The sequence below is a fragment of the Martes martes genome, assembly GCF_963455335.1.
Source record: "Martes martes genome assembly, chromosome: 12".
Classification (NCBI taxonomy): Eukaryota; Metazoa; Chordata; class Mammalia; order Carnivora; family Mustelidae; genus Martes; species Martes martes.
In genome coordinates, this window is record NC_137900.1 from 73,872,210 (window position 1) to 73,892,550 (window position 20,341).

Below are 20,341 nucleotides of genomic sequence, written 5' to 3' on the forward strand. Positions count from 1 at the left end.
CGGGAAAAATGTAATCTCACATGTCTGTTCCCTGACAGTGTTAAAGATAACATATAGTGAATTTTGCCTTTTCAACAGGTTTCCTAAGACAAATTCAAAGGTCAGAGACTCTCGTCCTAAGCCTCTTTTTAACTTCATCCTATAGGGTTAGGGTAAGAAATGCCATCTTGGCTCAGCAATCACCTTTCCTTTTCCTACAGGACCAGGTGTAAACAACACCATCACCAAAAAATAATTTGTGGGACTTATCTTTTGGACTTATCTTTTTATCTTTTTTATCTTTTTATCTTTTGGATAAAAGTCATTTTAAAAAATGAAAGATTTCTAGGGTGCCGGTATGACTCAGTTGATTAAGCATCTGACTCAACTTCAGCTCAGATCATAATCTCAGGGTTGTGAGATCGAGCCCCGTATCACCTCCTCACTCAGTGGGGAGTCTGCTTGAGATTCTCTCTCTCTCTCCCTCTGCCCCTGCTCTCTCTCAAATTAATTAATTAATTAATTAAAATAAAACAAAAGATTTCAGACTCTTCAGTTTATCACCACAGACCCACAGATATTTAATATCCTAAGTAGTGATAAAAGGTGAAATGCATGAAATATATATTACTTTAATATAGAAACAAACTTAAATATAGCAGCTGTGTTGATTAAAGTTCAACATGCTAAACAATGCAAAAAGTGATACCTTAGTAAAAAGTGAGGTAAACCATAAAGATACACATAAAAATAAATCACTATAAAGAAAAACGAAAGGAAGGAAGGAAGTTTAAAGCTAGGAAAAATTTTAAAAAATAAATAAAACTAAGAAAATATATAAGGCACTGTTTCAGAAATCATACACATGTATGTTTAAAGTAAAATGGTATTTATTCAATACCACAGGAGAGAGTGCTGAATGCTGCTGTTTCCAACTCACTCATGACAAGGAAATGTGGTTAAACTTGTGCTGGGAATATATTAGGAGAAATACAGCAGTTACCAGAAGTTTAGAGACTTTCTGGGAATCAGAATCACTTAATTGGAGTAATTTGGTATTAAACAAACCTCAAGGCTTATTTGGGAAGCTAAAGGGAAAAATAATCAATTATGAATTTGTTTTACTGTAAAATCCTAGTTACTTTTGTGGTTGGAGGAAGAGAAAGAGAAAGAATTTTCACTACAGACTTTCTTCCAGAATTCAAAATTTTGTCTGTATATTGACATAGTAAGAGTCTCTGGTAGATTTATTTCAACCATAATGTGGAGCCTTATTTGCCTTTTAATTAAAAAAAAAAAAACCCTCAAACTTGGTATTACACAACAGACATGGTTTATGAGTTTCAATCAGGTCCTAGTTAAATCTCTTCTCTTCAGTGAAACATCAGGTTAATGACTACTGCTTGCCTGATTCCTCAGGTCTAACAGACTTTTATCTACTGTGATCCTACTACATTGAGATAATTTAAACAGGTGGAACATATAAAAACTATAATCATAGTAGGCTTCCTCATTTTCTCCCTACAGCACTCATTTACGAGGACTCTATCTCCCAAGATGCAATGCTGGACACTCCCCTCCCAGGAACATACAAAAATGTCCTACACAGTTGTTTTCTGGGAATTTGTTTTTAACTGGATGCAGAGGTATAAATGACTGGGGGATACAATGAGGCCGTGTGTGTGTGTGTGTGTGTGTGTGTGTGTGTGCAGTTTGAGAGAAATGGGGAGCCAACAGATTGATTTCTTAAAAACATTGCTTTTCAATAAGGGAACAGCTTTCTAACTTTCAGATAGCCATAGACCTTGGGTTTTTAAATAAGTGTGCAGAGGAAGTAGAGGATACATAATTTTTAAAAAGTCATGTTTCAGCCAGCATGTTTGTTCTGTTCCCAGTGATATAGCAGAAGTAGACCAACAACTTTTTATTTTTAATCGAGTTCCATTGACTTTGCAAAGTATGTGGAATTTGGCGCTCCTGGCAGCAGGATGACCTTGACTCTTGACCCTAATTTCAAGGCCATTTGAAGCTTTCATCTTTTCATTTTGTTTACATCTTCTAACCTTCACTGTCCTGGAAAACTGTACTTAGTAGGGATGTTAGAAATATTTGAAAATTGGAACTCTAATCCTTTTTGTCTATTGTGGTTCTCAACATACGGTCCCTGGACCAAGCAGAAGCAGCATCCCTTGTGAACTGGTTAGAAATGTAAATTCTCGGGCCCCACACCAGACCTGCCGACTTAAACACTCTAGAGGTGGGGCCCGGCAATCTGTGTTTTTAAGCCCTTTGTGCTGACATTTGAGATCTGAAATTAGTCATACTCAACTTATCCTGTTACTTCAGAATCTCCGGAGGGGAACTTAAGAAGAAAACCAGACAAGTTAAGTCAGAACATCTGGGAGTGGAGACTGGGCTTCAGCATTTTAAAAATGCTGAGGTAAATGCACAGATCATTCCAAAAGGCAGCCAGAGTGGACAGCCACTCACAAACCCTGCAAACTGTAGGAAATGAAATATTGTAATTCATAAAATGTCTTTTTAGAGTTTCAAGGAACCTGAGACAGGACCTCACTTTAGAAAGGAAGAGACTAAGTTCCTAGGTGAGATGCATTTCTACCGTATCAGGAAGCCATGTGTTTATTAACATTGAATACTAGCACCAAGTCTTGTCCTTTTTTGTGTTCCTAAAGGCACTAGCGCAGTGTTTATATTGGGAGTGTTTACACTTAAGCATTGGCTGGATGAGTACATGGAAACTCTCCATGAAGAGACAGTTATTTACATTCTTTGCATACAGGAGATATATGGTTTTGCTGAAAATATTCCACTCCTCCATGCATAGAACCTATCAGGTTAGAAGAAATATCAGTGTCTAAGGCTTTGATAACCTCCACAAGCAGAAATGTTCACGGCTCCTCTCTTCACAGTAGAAGTGTTTTCTGGGCATGAAAGGCAGCTCCGGGAACCAAATGCTGGCTGGTAACTGCCCAGGGGACACGATTCACAAGTCTCAAGTCCATTTGATGAGTAGGTGCCTTGTTTGCACTGAGCTGAAAAGAAAAATGTACTATGGTTAAGAACGATGACATTAAGCTATACAAAACTAGTACTGGCTAGGAGAGGGTTTTCTGCATTTTAATTGATTTAGGAGACAAAGAACTCTAAGCATAAAGATTGTGTTTAAGACTGCTGCCTGCTTCTCGGTCCTAATAAATTTTAGACTGATTTCCAGTCACTTTCGTTATTACCTAGCACAGTCACGTAGAAAGTGCCGATAAATGGTTTCTGAGTGAAGTTAGAAATTTCATCTCAGAAAGGTATTGTCACAAGAACAAGTTGTATGCAGGGGAACTTGTTCTTGTATAAGTTCTCAGCTTGCACTCAGGTCTCTGGAGTAACAGAAACAAACCTCAAGTTGGGTGAGAGCCTCATTAACTATAAGGCACCTTTGTCGCTCTACAAATTGGCTCTCTTCTGTCCTCCTACCTACAGACCCCATTGGAGGGCTGGCGGAGTAAAAAGTAAAACTAGTCTTAGCATGAGGCCCAGGGAGATAAGCAACTTTCTAAGATTCATAGCAGTGGTTCTGTGGGGGAGCAGGACTAGGGCCAGAAACCTCAACCCCCAGGGCACGACTTTCCTTCTGCCCTCGTTCTCCAAATGATGCTCACTGTCAGCATTTTTAGTGTACTTCTAATCAGCTAGCAAGGCTCTCAAGTTTGTATCTGTCATTAAGCAATCACATCTACATTTGTAACAACAGCAAGGGGCATAGTTATGAAATTCCCTCTTTTAGGTGTATCTCTTTTTTTAAAGTTTGTTTGTTTATTTATTAAAGTTATCTTTATACCCAACATGGGGCTCAAACTCATGACCCCAAGATGAAAAGTCCATGCTCTAGTGACGGAGACAGCCAGGTGCCCCTTAGGTATATCTTAATTGTAACTTCAATCGTGAAAGAAAATGTTTCCATCAGAAATGTTTACTGAGAATGATAATCAAATGTTTTGGAAGTATTGAGTATTTTAGGAGCAAGAATACATGCATGTGTACCTATAGTTATTAATTTCCAAACAAATGGAGAGTTGATCTCATTGTTATCAAATACTATTCTCACAAAAAAAAATATTAAAGCAAACTCATGGTTGCTAATTGTTATGAAAGTCCTTTCCACCAATTAATTTGAGAGTTGATTAAAAAAAAAAAAACTACGTTACTTGATAAATGCAGATTAGAATTGAGGTGCCTGAGTGGTGCAGTCAGTTAAGCATTTGACTCCTGATTTCTGCTCAGGTCATGAAATCAGGGTTGTGGGATCAAACCCCAGGTCAGACTCCATGATCAGCATGGAGTCTGCTTGAGATTCTCTTTCTCCCTCTGGCCCTCCCACTTGTGTGCGCTTTCTCTCTCTCTCTCTCTCTCTCTCTCTCTCAAATAAATCATTAAATACATCTTTTTTTAAAATGTGGGTTAGAATTATCGGCAGTGGAGTTTGACTTAGAGCAACAGACTGTTCCAAAGGGGAAAAAAAAAAGACTTCTTTAATGTGAGAGAAACACTGAGATACTAATTTAAAAACTAAAAGAAAAAAAATCAATCAATGAAATTGCTTATAGTGATGCTCTTATTTCATCCTATTTGCCATTTAGACTTCATAAGTGAAGACAAAATTCAGGTTTCTGGTCAACATGTGCACTAGGCCATTACCTTTGCATTCCAAGATGCTTCTTGAATGGAGATACTCGGTGTAAGTCCCAGCTGGACAGAGTTTGCACTCAAGCTGCCCTTCCTCATCCTGATAGAATCCAAGCAAGCAGCTTTCACAGACAGAACTCTCCAGAGAATAATAGGTTCCCAAGGGGCAATTGACTGAAAAGAAAACAGAAAACACTGAAGCCAATGAACTATAGAAACAGAACACATTTAATTTCCTTCTTCCTAAAGGCATGAAACTAATAAAGCCTGCTTCCAAATACTATTGTTTCTGTGTTAAGTCTTACTGTCAGAGGTTTCCTCACAAGATAAACCTTCCAGAAATGTATTCCTAGAAACAAAGGTAAGATTCTTTTTAAGAAAATGCAAATCCTTATTGACCGAGATTAGGGCTTGTGTGATAGGAGCTTTAAAGCATGGATTAAACCAGATCATCCTGGGAAATACACAGCTAACAAAGAAAAAGCTGCTGTAGGGAAGGAATAAAACAATGAACATCAGGTTAATTTGAGGCTTCCAGCTAGGAAAAACAGTTTCTTAGCGATTCCTCTGAATAGTTCCCGTATGAAACTGACTGCTGTCTATTACAGCCTCATTTCTAGAAACAAAACCAGCCGAAGGTTGTGAGTCTGAACCAGGAGAGTTCAGTAGAGCCTTGTCTCTGCTTATAGGAATTACCGTCCACTGAAGGCAAGTCTGAGACATCCTGAGACCCAAGGGTTCCGAGGAAACAGGCCAATTTTAGGACCTTCCTCCCTTGGAGATTTGGTCTACTACTTGGCAGGCTTGAAGTGACTCAGGATTTCTGAGACCAAAGTGGAATGTTAAACCCACAGAAAGGATGAGAGCAAAGTTAGTGTTGGTACAGAGAGGGTACTTGAAATCAGCATGTACGATTCTGATGATAAAGTGTGTAAGAATTATGTGGAAACCTACTAAAAATTCAGAGGCCAAGGCCCTGCCCCCAAAGTATGGGATGTATTAGTCCTAGGCTGCGGCCCGAATCGGGATGCATTTTGGTAAGCCCTTCAGGGGATGCTGACACAGGTGGTCCGAAGGCCAGACTGAGAAACACGGAACACTGACCGAGATGATACCTAATTTTTACTTACAACATAGGGAGGAAACAAGTCACCCAACTGAGCTCTAGGAATAGCAAGAACTGTTGAAGAAGGTTTTCCAAGCAAGGGGCGAGATCCCACGCCTCCAGAGGGACACCAGACTCATACCATTTGGTTCAGTTGAGCGTAGAGTTTGGTAAGAGGAGTCTCCCGTATCTATAAACCATGACTTATTTGGGAAACAGGCTGGAATGGATCCGGATTGTGGCAGTCTGGGTTAAACGTTAAGGGGCTGTGGGTGAGGAGAATGAGTGTCTGCTTAATGGTTAACGGGGATCTCCTCTGGAGGTGGTGAGAATGTTTTGGTAGTAGTGATGGTTTGGTGATGGTTGAACAGCATCATGAATGTACTAAATGCCACTGAACCCTACACTTTAAAGTGGTTGATGTTATACCATGTGAACTGGGCACTGGCTACTCAGCTGGAAATCTTAGCTACACCACTTACAGTCTTAATGGGCAAGACTTCCTGAGTAAGCTCCTCGCCTCTCTGGCTTCAGTTTTGCCATCTGTAAAATGGGCTTAATCGTAATAGCACTTCACAGAGTTGCTAAACAGAATTAAACAAGAGAGGGGCTCAGCCTGCCTACGGAAGTGGTCAAAAAGATCAGTCTTTATTACTGGAGATGCTGCTGAAAGTTGTGAGCTCTAAAGTGCTAGAAATAAAACCAAGATCTGAGTCCCTTACCTGAAATAGTTTTCTTGTCCTGAACAATGGTGGTTACTTAGATTCCTGAGACAAAATAATAAGAACAACAACCACACAACAATCGTACAATGTTTCATTTCAATACCCTTGTATAGTTGTAAGGCCGCTCTACTCATCTCATTTGACCCACTATGAGCCAGATAATTTTTTTTTTTTCAGGGAAAAGTCTTACCACACATACGCCCTCTCAGCACTGAGCCTGGTCTGCAGAAAAGGAAAGCCTTTTCTGTCTCTAACGAATTGCTGTCGGCTACCAGAATTTCAGATGAAAGCTGGAAGGAATACATGGGCTCCTGACCGAGGGTCCTTTCCAGTTGATTTGTAATGGTTTCCAAAGTCTTAATGAGTCGCTGCTGATTTTCCAGCTCGAGGGTATCATTTCTTTCATCGGGCAATGGCACACTAGCTGAGATAAAAACAAGACGAAATAAAACATAACACACACAACATGGTGTTTCAGAAAACCATTCGTAGTTAGTGTCTTTTTTTTTTTTTAACCAAAAAGAAATGGCATATTAAAAATCTTCCAGGAAAAAGTAACTGACACTCAACCACTACTTACTGAGCAACTAGTATAGGGGTAATATTAAGAACAATGCAATTTGTTTTAATCCTTCTCTCATGTGCTGGATCTACGTCACCTTTTTGTGAAGTTCTTCCTTACAGCATGTATAACTTTCTGTAAATTCTTGCTTTTTAAAACATGCCTTAGTTCGTCATGCCAAGATGAGTATAAAGCAGGATGTCTGTTGCTGCGAGAATCATAAAATACATCTGTGATATTAAATTGCAAAAAATGACAAAACTTGGGTGATTGCGCTCTCCCTCATTTTCAGTTCCAGGACTATTTCCTAAGAATGATGACAAATGATAAATTTGCAAAATAGGTCTCCCACCAAGAACTTCACATAATATTGTTTTTTCAAATAGACAGTCTCTCCTTACCTGTGATGTTAAAAACTAACTTAATTTTGTGGTTCGATAATGGGGCACTTCTTCTAATTCGTGAAGATCTGGCTTTGCCGACACCTGTGGGTGCTTCTTGCACAGAGTCCAAGAAGTCATCGTAAGAGTAATCCAGCCTGTTAGCTGCGCCCCAACCACCAGGTCCTGGACAGTTGGGGCAGAGAAACAAGATTCTACAGTTGCCTCGTTATCGGCATTTAGGTCTGACTCTTAAGCCACAAGTCAAATTGCCCCCTATTTCTTCAATTGCCCATAACGTACTGCATACAGGGATTCATCTAGAATCTCGTATTTCTCATCTACAATCTTATATTGTAATTTTTATGCACTTCATTTTAGATTTAGACTACCAATGAATCGCACAAGAAGAAAGACAAGTCCCTTTGGAGCTACCTAGGCATTTAAGCCGTTCTTCCCTTTGAGTTAAGTTAATTACCTTAGCTTTAGAGTTAAATTAAGATGTGGGTGCAGAATTTTCAGAATTTTAATCAATTCCTATTTCCCTTCAGGGTTTGCTCCATTCTTTTCTTTTTTTTTTTTAAATTGTAATATCAGCTTTATAAACAATGCAAATGAACAGGTTTCCTTTTGTGAAGCTTATTCAGGATACTGCACCAGATTTTAAAGGTAGAGGGGCAGGGGTGCCTGGATGGTGCAGTCAGTTAAGCAATAGATTCTTGGGTTTCAGCTCAGGTTGTGATCTCAGGGTCATGGGATGGATCCCCACGTTGGGCTCCATGCTCAGCACGGAGTCTGCTTGAGATGCCCCCGTGCCATTGTGCCCACCCACACGGATTCAGTTTGTAGCTTCTGGATGTAGGGTGTGAGGGTGTACAATTCTAGTCAAGTTACTTTCCTCTTTCTGAACCTCAGTTTCTTCACTTATAAGTTGAGGTCATTCTTCTTACCTCACAGGTTTGGGGGATAATTGAAACAATTATCTGGCTCAGTGTTTGACTCATTCTAAAATCTCATTAAATGATACTAATATTGGTCTGGGCATATCGTTGTTGCATGATTATGTGCTTTAAATATCAGATTATATTTATACAGGCCTCTTGACCTATGTAAGCAGTTTAAGATTTTTAGATGAAATTTAAATTGGGTTTTAAAGAAAATAAGCTCTTAAAATTTTTTTTTGTCTAATTAATTTGTCTAATGTCTTTTGGCTATTAAAATTACCTAGAATAAATATTTTTGTTTTTCACTCAAACATCTTTCCCGCAAGTATTATGTAGCCATTATAGGAAAACAGATGAGCCAAGACAAAAAAATTTTTGATTGCCTACAATTCCACCATATAGAAATAATGCCTATAACATTTTAGGCAAGATTTTCTTCTATGAATATATAAACACACACATATATGTTTATGCATACACAGATACATGAATCACTGGAATGGAAATAACCATACCATACCTTTAACAAATGATTATACTACGTGTATATTACTTAATAATCTTTTCCTAATTTTCTCAATGATATATTATGGCATTTCTCATAATATTCTCTTCTATGGCTATACCACAAACTAACCAGGTTTCTATTTTCAGACTTCTAGGTTATTTCAAAATTCTAGAACACCCTTGTGCATAGAGGATTTCATAAAATGTAAGGCACCATCAATGAGAAGATATATTCCAATTTTAGAGATGTCCAAATGAAAAATGTATACCTTAGAATTTATGAAATGTAGGGCATCTTTGCACACTGATGTGATTTTTATCTTGAGAAATAGTCTTAGAATTAGATTTCTGGGATTCAGTATTTTTAATCTTTTGATACATATTGCCGATTGCCCTCCAATTTCTCCCCTGCATACGATATAGGAGTATGATTTTCTTTCCTTATACCCTTGCCAATTTGGGGTATTATGATTCTTATTTGAATGTGTTAATCTGACAGGTTGAAAAGGGCATCTCATTTTAGTTTTAATTGGAATTACATGACTATTACGAGCTCAAAGCATTTTAATATATTTATTGACCCTTTGTTTTTCACATTATGACTTGCCAAGGTGTTGTTTGAAATATTACACTAATCTTGTGACTCTCTACTGTAAAGGTACTCAAGGAGGAAAGCTTATCTCTTAGGATCAATTGTACCATGTGTCCACATAGGATTCTAGCAAACTGCCATTTTGATCCTTATTAGATGACAAATATCACCCATCTCAAAGCCTTACGATGACACCTGACTCCCTCTAGGTGGATTCTTATACCCTAACAGTCTACTTCAACAGTCTGGGAGGGGAAACCTGTGTCATGTGTGACAGAAGAGTCATTGTTATTCTAGACACACTCCTGCCAACTCTGTTGCCAACGCCACCTCATGTTTTCCTATCTAACACTTTAATGTCTAAAATTTTCACTGAGAAGTTTTATATAATAGTTAAAAATGGGAAAAAACCCAAAGCCTACCAGTAGGAAATTGTTTACATAAATTATGTCAAATTGATTGATTAAATAATATGTGGCCATTGAAACTGAAGAATATTTAGTGACAGAAAAATGTCCTCAATATAACGTTAACTAAAAATTCAAGTTTACAAAGTAGTATGGGCACATATACATAATGTGTACAGTTATATGTATATATATGTTAATATACATAGTAATACATATATTAGTATATTAACAGAATTATTTATGGGATTGTGGGTTATCTTGATTTCATTCTTTGGGTTTCAGCATTTTTCAAATTTTTGCAGTAAACATATATGCAAAAATATTTTTAAAATTTAAAAATTATAAAGCAAATGTCAACATCACTCTAAATGCTAAGTCACTACAAATATTACACATATGATTAGTGTCAGGAAGAAAAAGGATGTCTGCTGTAATGTCAACTAATATCATCTCTCAGATAACTTTCCAAGGACTTTATGTGTACTTGTACTTATTCATTTAATCCTGAGACTGGTCCTATGAGTTCAATACATATACATACACATATATATATATACACAAACTTGCTCAAGACCACATAGCTAATAGGTAGTAGAGGAAGAATTTGGATGTAAGAAGTTGGTCTTAGAGTACATGTGCTTAACTATGATACTATTTTTATTATTAGTACTATTATTATTATTATTTTTTAAGATTTTATTTATTTATTTATTTGACAGACAGACACTCACAAGTAGGCAGAGAGGCAGGCAGAGAGAGAGGAGGAAGCAGGCTCCCCGCTGAGCAGAGAGCCCGATGTGGGGCTCAAACCCAGGACCCCGGGATCATGACCCGAGCCGAAGGCAGAGGCTTTAACCCACTGAGCCACCCAGGCGCCCCATTATCACTATTATTATTATTATCATTATTTTTTTGAAAGGGAAAGAGAAAAGGAGAGGCGGAGAGGGAGACAGACGCTTAAGCAGGCTCCATGCATGGAGCCCAACACAGGGCTCAATCTCACAAGCCTGAGATCATAATCCGAGCTGAAATCAAGGGTCAGACACTTAACTGACTGAGCCACCCAAGAGCCTCCATCACTATTATTTTTAAAAACATTATTCTGGAAGTGTTATACAGTTTTATAATAATGCAGTAAAATGACAAATGTAATTACTGGAAAGGTTGATGATGTTAATAATGAAAGACCCAGGGTGACTATGAAATCTTCCAGAAATATTAAGGCAGTAAGCTAAATGGCCAGCTACACCAGCAAACAAATCATATACCATAGTTAGAAATAACTTTAATAAAAATGCTGAAAGATAATACGGAGAAAACATGAAAATTCAATTAGAAGGTATATCAGACTTGAACAGATTGAGTCTTAATATATTCTGTGTGAGAAATCTGAGTATTTTACACATATAACTATTTTAAAATAATGGCTTAATTGTAATTTAAATTGAATGCCATATAAAATTGCTTTAGTACTATTCTAAGATATCATATAAATATTAAAATTTCACAACATAAGGTGACTTATTTTTCTTAGTTTTTATCATCTCAAGAGTTTTGGTTTTAAAAAAAGTTAATTTTTCTAGATTGCCCCACTCTTCTGGACTTAAAAGTTATTTTGCAGATCAATCTTACAATCTCAACACTGCATAATTTAATTACCAATTGCAAAGCCATTTTCATAGTCATAATTGTATTCAAGGCAGTATTTTTTGGTCAGGTCTTCTAATCTGCAGTCAATGTCCTCAGCATCACTACAAAATGATGGGACCTGCAAATAAAAAATGAAGAGTATGAAATGTAAATTCCACGTCTGTGTGCTCTGGATAAGCCCTTCGTTCTGTTGGCCTTCCATTTCCCTCCACAGGAACTAGAGCTCTTCCTGCTTCTGGACAGACCCCACCCCTCGTCCGGGCCCTCCCCTGCAGGCTCTGATACGTGTGGACCACCAGGATTAGTTTCAGGCCTTTCTTCTCTGTGCATGTCACTGATCCCCAGAGGTCCAGGACCCCTGGCATATCTCTTGTCTCTAAACGTTTACCCCATATGGCTCTTTAGATCCCTTTTCTCTGATTCTATCTCCAACCATCTCTTAGTCCTCAGAACCTTCATCTGCCCTCTGGATCTCAGGCATCAGCAAATCTCCTATTATTTTTTTTTTTCACCTCTCTTCATGGTCCCTTCATCTTTGTTCTCAATGACACCTCACCTTTCAGTTTTCTCAAACCACGGATGTGGCGGTGGAGGAAGTGTCCTCCTCACTCTTCCCTGCTGTTTCCAGATCACGCTCCCATGCCCCTCCTTAGGGTCTCACAGTCCTGAAGCTCGCTGCATAGTAGATGGCCCCTCTGTGCGGCAGCCACCTACAGCCTTTCCCTATTCTGCATCACCCCCTCATTCCAAGAATATCCAGTAACTGTCGCTGTTATCATTCCTGGTGATTTCTATATCCATCTGGCGAATCTCCCATCACCTTGGCTTCTCACTTCCTTTTCCCCCTCTCCCCCAGTCTTCCAGCCTTACTTTGTTCAGTGCGGTCATGGTCATACCTTCAGACCCCATCATTACCAATAACTGCACCCTCTCTTACACCCGGAAGTCTCTGACTTCATCAGATTTATAATCCATGGACCCTACCACCGCTTCACTGTCTCTCAGTCCGATGTCTCCACCTCCTTCTTCATCCGTCTTAGATTCTATGGCTCATCACCAGGAATCTCTCCTTCACACGCACCCATCTCCACCACTTGTCTGCAGAACCCATAACCCTAGTTAAGCTAATTGCTCTGCTTTCTTTACACGTGCACCCACGTGGTTAATTACAGCTTGAGAGAAAACACAATCCTGCTTCCTGCCAATCCTACCACCTTTCTTTAGCACATTCATTTGCATTTTCCTAGAAAATTATTTTATACCATCAACTCCCTTTCCAAACCCCCACAACTCCTCCCCCCATCCTTACTCTTTCAGCTGATCACTCTGCATCTTTTTTCTGTGAGAAAACAGAAGTCAGAAGAGATTTTTGACACACTTCTACTGCTGGGTGTACCCACTCGTGTATCTGTGTCCCTGCGTACACTGCCTCCTTGACTCCCCTCTTTCTCTCACACAGGACGTCAACCCTACTACCACTGAATCTACTCTTAGCATCTATCCAAAATCCAAGCTGCCTACTCTGTTAGGGATACAAATATGTATATAACACATTTTCTTCGAGATATTCAACACAAATTAAATACATTGTTTTGCTTTCCTATAAACAGTGAAAAAGTCCTAAACAAAAATGCATGAAAAAGAAAATCCTTTCAATGTTCAATTATCTCATCATAAAATAAATACAGTCTACAATGGCATTTTTGTCATACTTTAAATAACAAAGCAGACATTTTCAAACCACATGGACTCCACACTTCTCTGGCTTTCTGACTCAGAATGTTTTTAAAAACTCAAAAATGTTTTAATAAAGATTCACTTATAATTCATTCCAGAAATCCAAAACCTATAAGCAATCCTAACTATTAGGAGCAAGTTTGGATTACAGAGAGGCGGGAAATCATTAGGACACGGAATTCCAGTGGCAGGTTACCCTGAGAAGCTATGAAAAGCTCAAGAGCATCCTTTAAAATCCAACAAATACTGCGGACATACCATTTTCCCCAGGGTAGTCTCAAATGCTTCAGAAAACTTCTTCAGCAGATCTGTATCATCACAACGAGTTGCTTTGTATAGCATCTCAAAGGATTTGAACCCATGATTTGCAAAACGTTTTACTGGAAAATGTTAGAGAAAACAGCTTCAGTTGGTTAAGTGTTTTCAACACAAAGATTTAATTGTCTTTGTAATAACTGTAACTTAGGGACTTTGGTTCTAAAATGATTTATAGGATGGCTATAAAAACAAGAGATGACAGTTAAGACAATTTCCTAGGCATTAATTGATCACAATAAACCATGAATCAGTCAAGCGGCACCGTACCCAGTTACCCCGTGATGAGGTTTGCTTTGATATATTATTCTTTAGTTTACAACCACATTAAGAAAATGAACATTTAACAGAAAAAGAGATTTAAAAAATTTTAAATTATATTTCTGGGAATTTTTAAAAAATCCTGTCTGGGTCAAAGATATCTTTTATATCTATATAATTTTGTATCATATATGTTTCTATTATATTTTTAACCAAAATACATTAAAATTTTTCTAACTATGATGGACAATCATAATCCTTGAAAGTGTAATTCCCACAGAGAATTCCCCCCTTGGATCAGAAACTTGCATGGTTAGACATAGCAAGCTGTCCCATAATATTCTGAGACAATGATTCCTAGTAGCATCAGGATGAAAATCCTACTGTCTGAATCTGTGGCGGAGGTGAGTGATATTGCAGAACTTTTAATTACTACCCAAATTTGTGGGAAAAAGTAGCTCAAGTAATTGGGCTTTATTCTCTTTTCAGGACACTGGCATTTAAACTCCAACTATAGTAATGAATCAAGGATTCATTCCAAAGAGTATTTATTTACACTAGACAAAGACACTGGCTATTTTTATAATTATACATCTATTTAAGATTATGGAATAGCTCTAAATATAAATCAGACCTGCAGAGATTGTGACTGATCTTTCTCTATCACATATAATGGATCTTACTTTAATTAAATATAAGCTCTTCTACAGACTATGAGACTACAAGTTCAAGTTTATAGATCAAGAACAACATGCTGACAAATCTCTATTTCTGGTAAATAACAAAGATTGGGCCAAGATGGGTTTGCTTTAAACAGAATCTTGTCCTGTACCAATCAATAACGAGACTCTGATGGGCTAACTTTTTAAATCAAGGGCTGAACATTTCTCTTATTCACAAACATTTCAAGTTCATGACACCATTTTTTTTTCAAGTAAGCTCTATGCCCAATATGGGGCTCAAACTCATGACCCCAAGATCAAGAGTTGCATGCTTGCTCTAAGCCAGGTGCCCTTCATGGCACCATTTTTCACTCATCAAACCCAATCCCCATAGTAAGGAGGTTTTCCTCTTAAATGCCCCGAAACATACACACACCCAAACACACATACACACACACATGAAAGGATTCCAGAAAGAAATGAAAACTTACTAGCACAGTCTGGCCACTCAGTGGAATATGGTGGCTTCCAAATTCCATCTTCGTAAGCACAGTAATACTTCTCAGTAGACCCTTCTGTGAAATCATAGCCCTCCGAGCAACTTAATGTGCAGTTAACTCCAGCACTATCTTGAGTACATATAAAATCCCCATTTACAGGTGTAAATGGAACTTCACAGGGAGAAGCTGCATTAAAAAAAAAACTGTACTATTTCTACACAGTGGTTTAAACAATATAAATTAAATTCTATGAGTCTAAGCTGAATTTTGAAAAGGACTCCTCCTGTCCACCAGCATTCCTAGAAGAACTTTCGCCATAAATCCTTGGTGTGGGAACATGACAATGTATGCCTCTTGGTTCCTAGGTGGGCACAGTTGAAAAGCTGTACCTATGTGTGACTAGAGGCTGTGCATATTTCTGACTTGGGGTTGTTATTTGTGGCCTTCCTATAGTAAGAGTGAAAACTAGATAGCATTATGTAGTAAGTACATTTGCAGAGTCTGTCTCCTCAGCTATTCAAAACAGAATTATGACAGTAACGTTTTGTACTTTCAGTGAAAATGTTAATGGAATGTTAAAGACCACCCTTGAAGAAAGTATTTCTATGTACCACGAAGTGAGGCAATTACAATGGGAAATGCAAATAAGATCTGTCTGTACTCTAACCTTACGAATCTACTGCACACCGTCCATTCTCTCACTAAATACAGCAATTACATATAGCAAATGGCGACTAGCTTTCTGGAGGGTTTTTTTTTTTTTTATTTTATTTATTTGACACAGAGAGATCACAAATAGTCAGAGAGGCAGGCGGGGGTGGGGGAAGCAGGCCCCCCATTGAGCAGAGAGGCAGGCAGAGAGAGAGAGGGGGAAGCAGGCCCCCCATCGAGCAGAGAGCCCGATGTGGGGCTCCATCCCAGGACCCCGAGACCATGGCCTGAGCCAAAGGCAGAGGCTCAACCCACTGAGCCACCCAGGCGCCCCATGAAAAGAATACCTTTTATAACAATGTGGATGTCACAGCTTCTGTTATTGCCTGAGGGGTCAGTGGCTGTATATCGCACTATAGTCTCCCCATGAGGGAAAAGGTCTCCTGGTGAATGGCTCCTGGTGATGAGCAACACAGCCCCTAGAGAGGAAAGAAGGGACCCAGTCTGGGGGTGACTGCTCTGTAGTCACTTCGTCAGTTCCTGTATTTGAATTTTCATTTTCTCTTTATACAAGCCAGCTGGGCATTCAATTTATGTTGACTTGGTTAATAGTAAAAAAATAAAAGATGCAATGTTTATACTGTAACACAGAAGCATTAGATTTAAAAACCTCATCAGAGTAAGGCGTTCTTGCTAAATAAATGGTTTTCCTTGAGTAGATCAGTCTATTGGAATACTGGAAAAAATTTTAATTCTTTATTTAAATTCAATTTAGTTAACACATAGGGTATTATTAGTTTCAGGGGTAGAATTTAGTGATTCATCAGTTGTATACAACACCTGGTGCTCACGACATCAAGTGCCCTCCTTAGTGCCCGTCACCTGTTTATCCTTCCCCCCACTGACCAATACTGGAAATTTAATTAAGAAATTTATTTAATTTGCATTTTAATTGTCACTTACTGGGTTTTAGTGAGACCTTTAACATGAACTTCAACTGTATTTGCTCACTTTTTTTCTGCTTTCCTGCGAACTTTTCTGACTTTAGGGGGCAAATCTTGAAGAAATGAAGAGGACTACAGAGAAGTGTACTAACAACATTACTGAAATGCATAGTTCATGCCTTCAGGACAATGTAAACATAGAGAATTTATCAGAAATCTTCAAGTACAACAACTAGTATAGGTTTAATAAATGTGCATTAGACACTGAATGAAAGAAACCCCAGGGACAGGTAAGATGAGTAATATTAAATTATATATAATTATCCTAGCATTAAAACATATTACCTTATATGATTATTCATTCCACTTAAACAAGGAGTAATTTGCTTTTCATTTCTTTTAACCTTTTTAAAAACTTTTAAAAATGAAATACGATTCAGTGTTAACCATGCTGACCACAAAATCTCGGCGTCCGCACCTGAGTTGTCTGAGAACTGAGGCTCATCCCACACCGCAGGGTACTCCTTCTCTGAGACCTGCATCGGAGGTGGGGATCTGCACCAGTCTATGCTAGGTGGTTCTACATCTAAAAAAACAGGAGAGCAAAGAAAGAAGTTACAACTGGTATTCAAAAGTGACGCGGTGTGCACAAGAGAACTGACGTCTACTTGCGCTAGCAGAGAACCCTGACCTTGTTAGACTGGCCCTGGAGCCCCCTTTGACAATGAGATTTGTGGTAACCCTGGTCTCAAGGCAAAAGAAAGAGCTGACTCTTCTTATTTATTTTGTCCTCTGCTCGCTGAAGAAGAAATACTAGGGTCCTAAAATCACCCCGAGCATGGCCGTGTACAAGGCAATTCTGGGGGAACCTGGGTGGCTCTGTCAGTTGAGCGTCTGACTCCTGGTTTTGGCTCAGGTCATGATCTCCAGGTTGTCAGATCAAGCCCCTAATGGGGCTCCACACTCAGCATGGAGTCTGCTTGACAGTCTCTCTCCTTCTGCCCCTCCCCCCGATTACTCACTATCTCTGTCCCCCCCAATATAAATAAATAAATCTTTAAAACAAAAGTTGGGTTTTTTTTTTAAAGGCAATTCTGGATGTGGTGGGCATGCCACCCAGAGTAGTGAAGCCGATGGGCCAGGAAATGAAGAGAACCTTCCCAGAGAAGCAGAAGGAGTGAGATGACCAAATCTCAGGACAGGCAAATTTAAGGGACTCATCTGAGGTCATCACGCTAAAAAACTGCAACCATGGGCATTAAGATCAGGGTATTTCTACCCGTGATAGATGAGAACATACACTCAGAAATTAAATGAGCTGTATCTGTGAGAATACGTAGATTTCTGTTTTATGCTAAGTCTTTTTTCCCCATGCTTGTCATTTCATTAGAGCAGCGCCTACTGATTTTCTAGACTGTAAACTCTGCCGACCTGTGATGAAGTCTCTCTTGCAGTTAGGTTTCCACTGCAGAGCACGGCACCTGGTCCATAACCCATGCACAGAAAAAGTTGCTGAATAAAGAAAAACGTGAAGAAATGCTCATTGGAGGTCTGTGCACTTGAAGGGTGCCGAATCGAGTCAATTCAGAGTTAAACTGACAAATCCGGCAGTGTTTACGGTTTTCCCAAAAGAAATTACAAACAGGTATTTCCAAGATTTTCTTAAACTTATCTGATCCTAGACAAACATTTTATTTTTTCAGAAATTTTTTATTTTTCAGGGAGAGAGAGAGAGAGAGAGCACAAGCAGGGCGAGGAGCAGTCAGAAGGAGATGCAGGCTCCCCGCTGAGCAAGGAGCCTGATGTGGGACTCCATCCCAGCATCCTGGAATCATGACCTGAGCTGAAGGTAGCTGCTTAACCAACTGAGCCACCCAGGTGCCCCTAGACAAACATTTAAAAGTTGAATTGCAGGCATAAGAGAGCAGGAAGACTCAGTTAATTACTGTCAAAAGGACAGGAGGTACTAGCGGAGGCATAATCTCCAAAGGAGAGAGAAAAGTCTATTTCAAAGCAAGTGAGGCCGAATTCCTGGAATGCTGAGCAAAAGCATTCTTGCTTCCTCTCATTTGTCAGTAAGATACCCACACCCTGTCATCCGAGGAAACAAGAAAATGCAGGCTTTAGAATATTTTCTCTGTCTTTTTCTGTCCTGTCTCTCTCTGCCCCCTCTCTCCTTGTCTCCCTTTCTCTCACCTTCCCCTGCTTCCTCTTCTTTCCCATTTCATCTCTCATAATTTGAAAATCCAGTGTCTAGCTAGACACTTGAGTACACATTTCACATTCCACCGTGCTGACTCTTCATCGTGAAAAAATTAAAACTTGGCAAATGCTTGAACCACAGTTCCGTGTCTAAAATCGCAGTATCACAAAAAACAAATCCAGCATATTTTTCATATGACTGGTCAAGTTCATGTTTAAAACAACACTGAACAAGCAATAAAAAAAAAACCAAAACCCTAAGCACTATAAAATGAATTAGGCTGATTTTTACTTGCATCTCTTTTTATCGACTTTTACCCAAACCTATAATTTCTAAGATAAGGAGCCAGTCTGATATACATTAGTTATTTTAAGAAGTTATGCAAAATTCTTGAAATATAATGAATTTAATGTGTTGAATTTTTAAACAAGCACATTAAAATACATGAGATGAATATAGGAAATGTCAATATGTTTACTAGAGCTTAATGTGTGTCAGGCACCAGCTCAAGTGGTTTATGAATTTTAACTAATTAAAAACCTCACAATAACCCTATGATGTAATACGTTTATTCATTCTATTTTTGGATAAAGAATCAGAGGCACAGAGAAGCTACTGGTCACACTGCCTTTAAGTGGGAGAGTGGACTCAGACTGGGCTCCAAGTCTGTGCTCTGGACCACTACAGACTGCTGTGTGTCCTATCTCTCCATGTATTACATCTTGGTGATGGGTGTCTGCTGTCTACTGAGTATCTACTCAATTGATTGAAAACACGAAGACGAACTGGGAGATGGAGCAGCAAATCAGTGCATGTCCCCAGCCCCCCAAAAGGACTGACCTATAGCGGTGGTTGTAGGGATGAAGAGGCTGGGACAGATTGCAGAGACAATAAGTAGATAAAATCAGCAGAACTTGGTAACTCACTGAATGTTGGTGATGGAAGTAAAGGAGTCAAGGATGACTTCCAGATTTCTGCACGGTAGGTAGGTGTTTGGCTGGGCCATTTTCTGAGCTGAGAAACATACTAGGTTTGGGTGAGTCTGAAATGCCTGTAGGACATCTACATGGAAAGCTCAGTAGGCAGTTCTATACATTCGTTTGAACTTCAGAAAAGAGATTGAGATAGAAATCTGAAAGTGGTCAGTTAACAGAATCACTAGGAAAATTACATAAAGAAAGAGAAGAGGACTAGGTTGGAACGCTGGAGATGAGTCACAGTTGAAAACTGGCCTGAGGAAGAGAAGCCACGTAGGAAAGAGAGAAAAAGGAGAAATGAGAACAATGGGTTGGCGAATCAAGAAAAGACTGGTGTCGGATAAGCTAGGGAAGGAGATGGTTTTAATAAGGAGAGTGTGGTTAATAATGTAAAATCTAGGGGCGCCTGGGTGGCTCAGTTGGTTAAGCGTCTGCCTTCTGCTCAGGTCATGATCCCAGAGTCCTGGGATGGAGCCCCGCATCAGGCTTCCTGCTCAGTGGGAAGCCTGCTTCTCCCTTTCCCTGTGACCCTCCCCCTG

General features: G+C 39.1%; 1 protein-coding gene across 1 annotated transcript in view; it reads right to left on the reverse strand.

Annotated features, from left to right (window-relative positions):
- SVEP1 (sushi, von Willebrand factor type A, EGF and pentraxin domain containing 1) overlaps window positions 1-20,341 on the reverse strand; it is a gene marked incomplete at both ends in the record, with an annotated part of 180,617 nt that overhangs the window by 85,752 nt on the left and 74,524 nt on the right. The window contains 9 exons of the mRNA XM_080820303.1: window positions 2,871-3,032; window positions 4,690-4,851; window positions 6,698-6,931; window positions 7,471-7,635; window positions 11,562-11,670; window positions 13,548-13,669; window positions 15,019-15,213; window positions 16,026-16,157; window positions 17,101-17,208. Of these exons, the coding sequence (XP_080676429.1) occupies window positions 2,871-3,032; window positions 4,690-4,851; window positions 6,698-6,931; window positions 7,471-7,635; window positions 11,562-11,670; window positions 13,548-13,669; window positions 15,019-15,213; window positions 16,026-16,157; window positions 17,101-17,208 (1,389 nt within the window). The remainder of the gene's footprint in view (window positions 1-2,870; window positions 3,033-4,689; window positions 4,852-6,697; window positions 6,932-7,470; window positions 7,636-11,561; window positions 11,671-13,547; window positions 13,670-15,018; window positions 15,214-16,025; window positions 16,158-17,100; window positions 17,209-20,341) is intronic.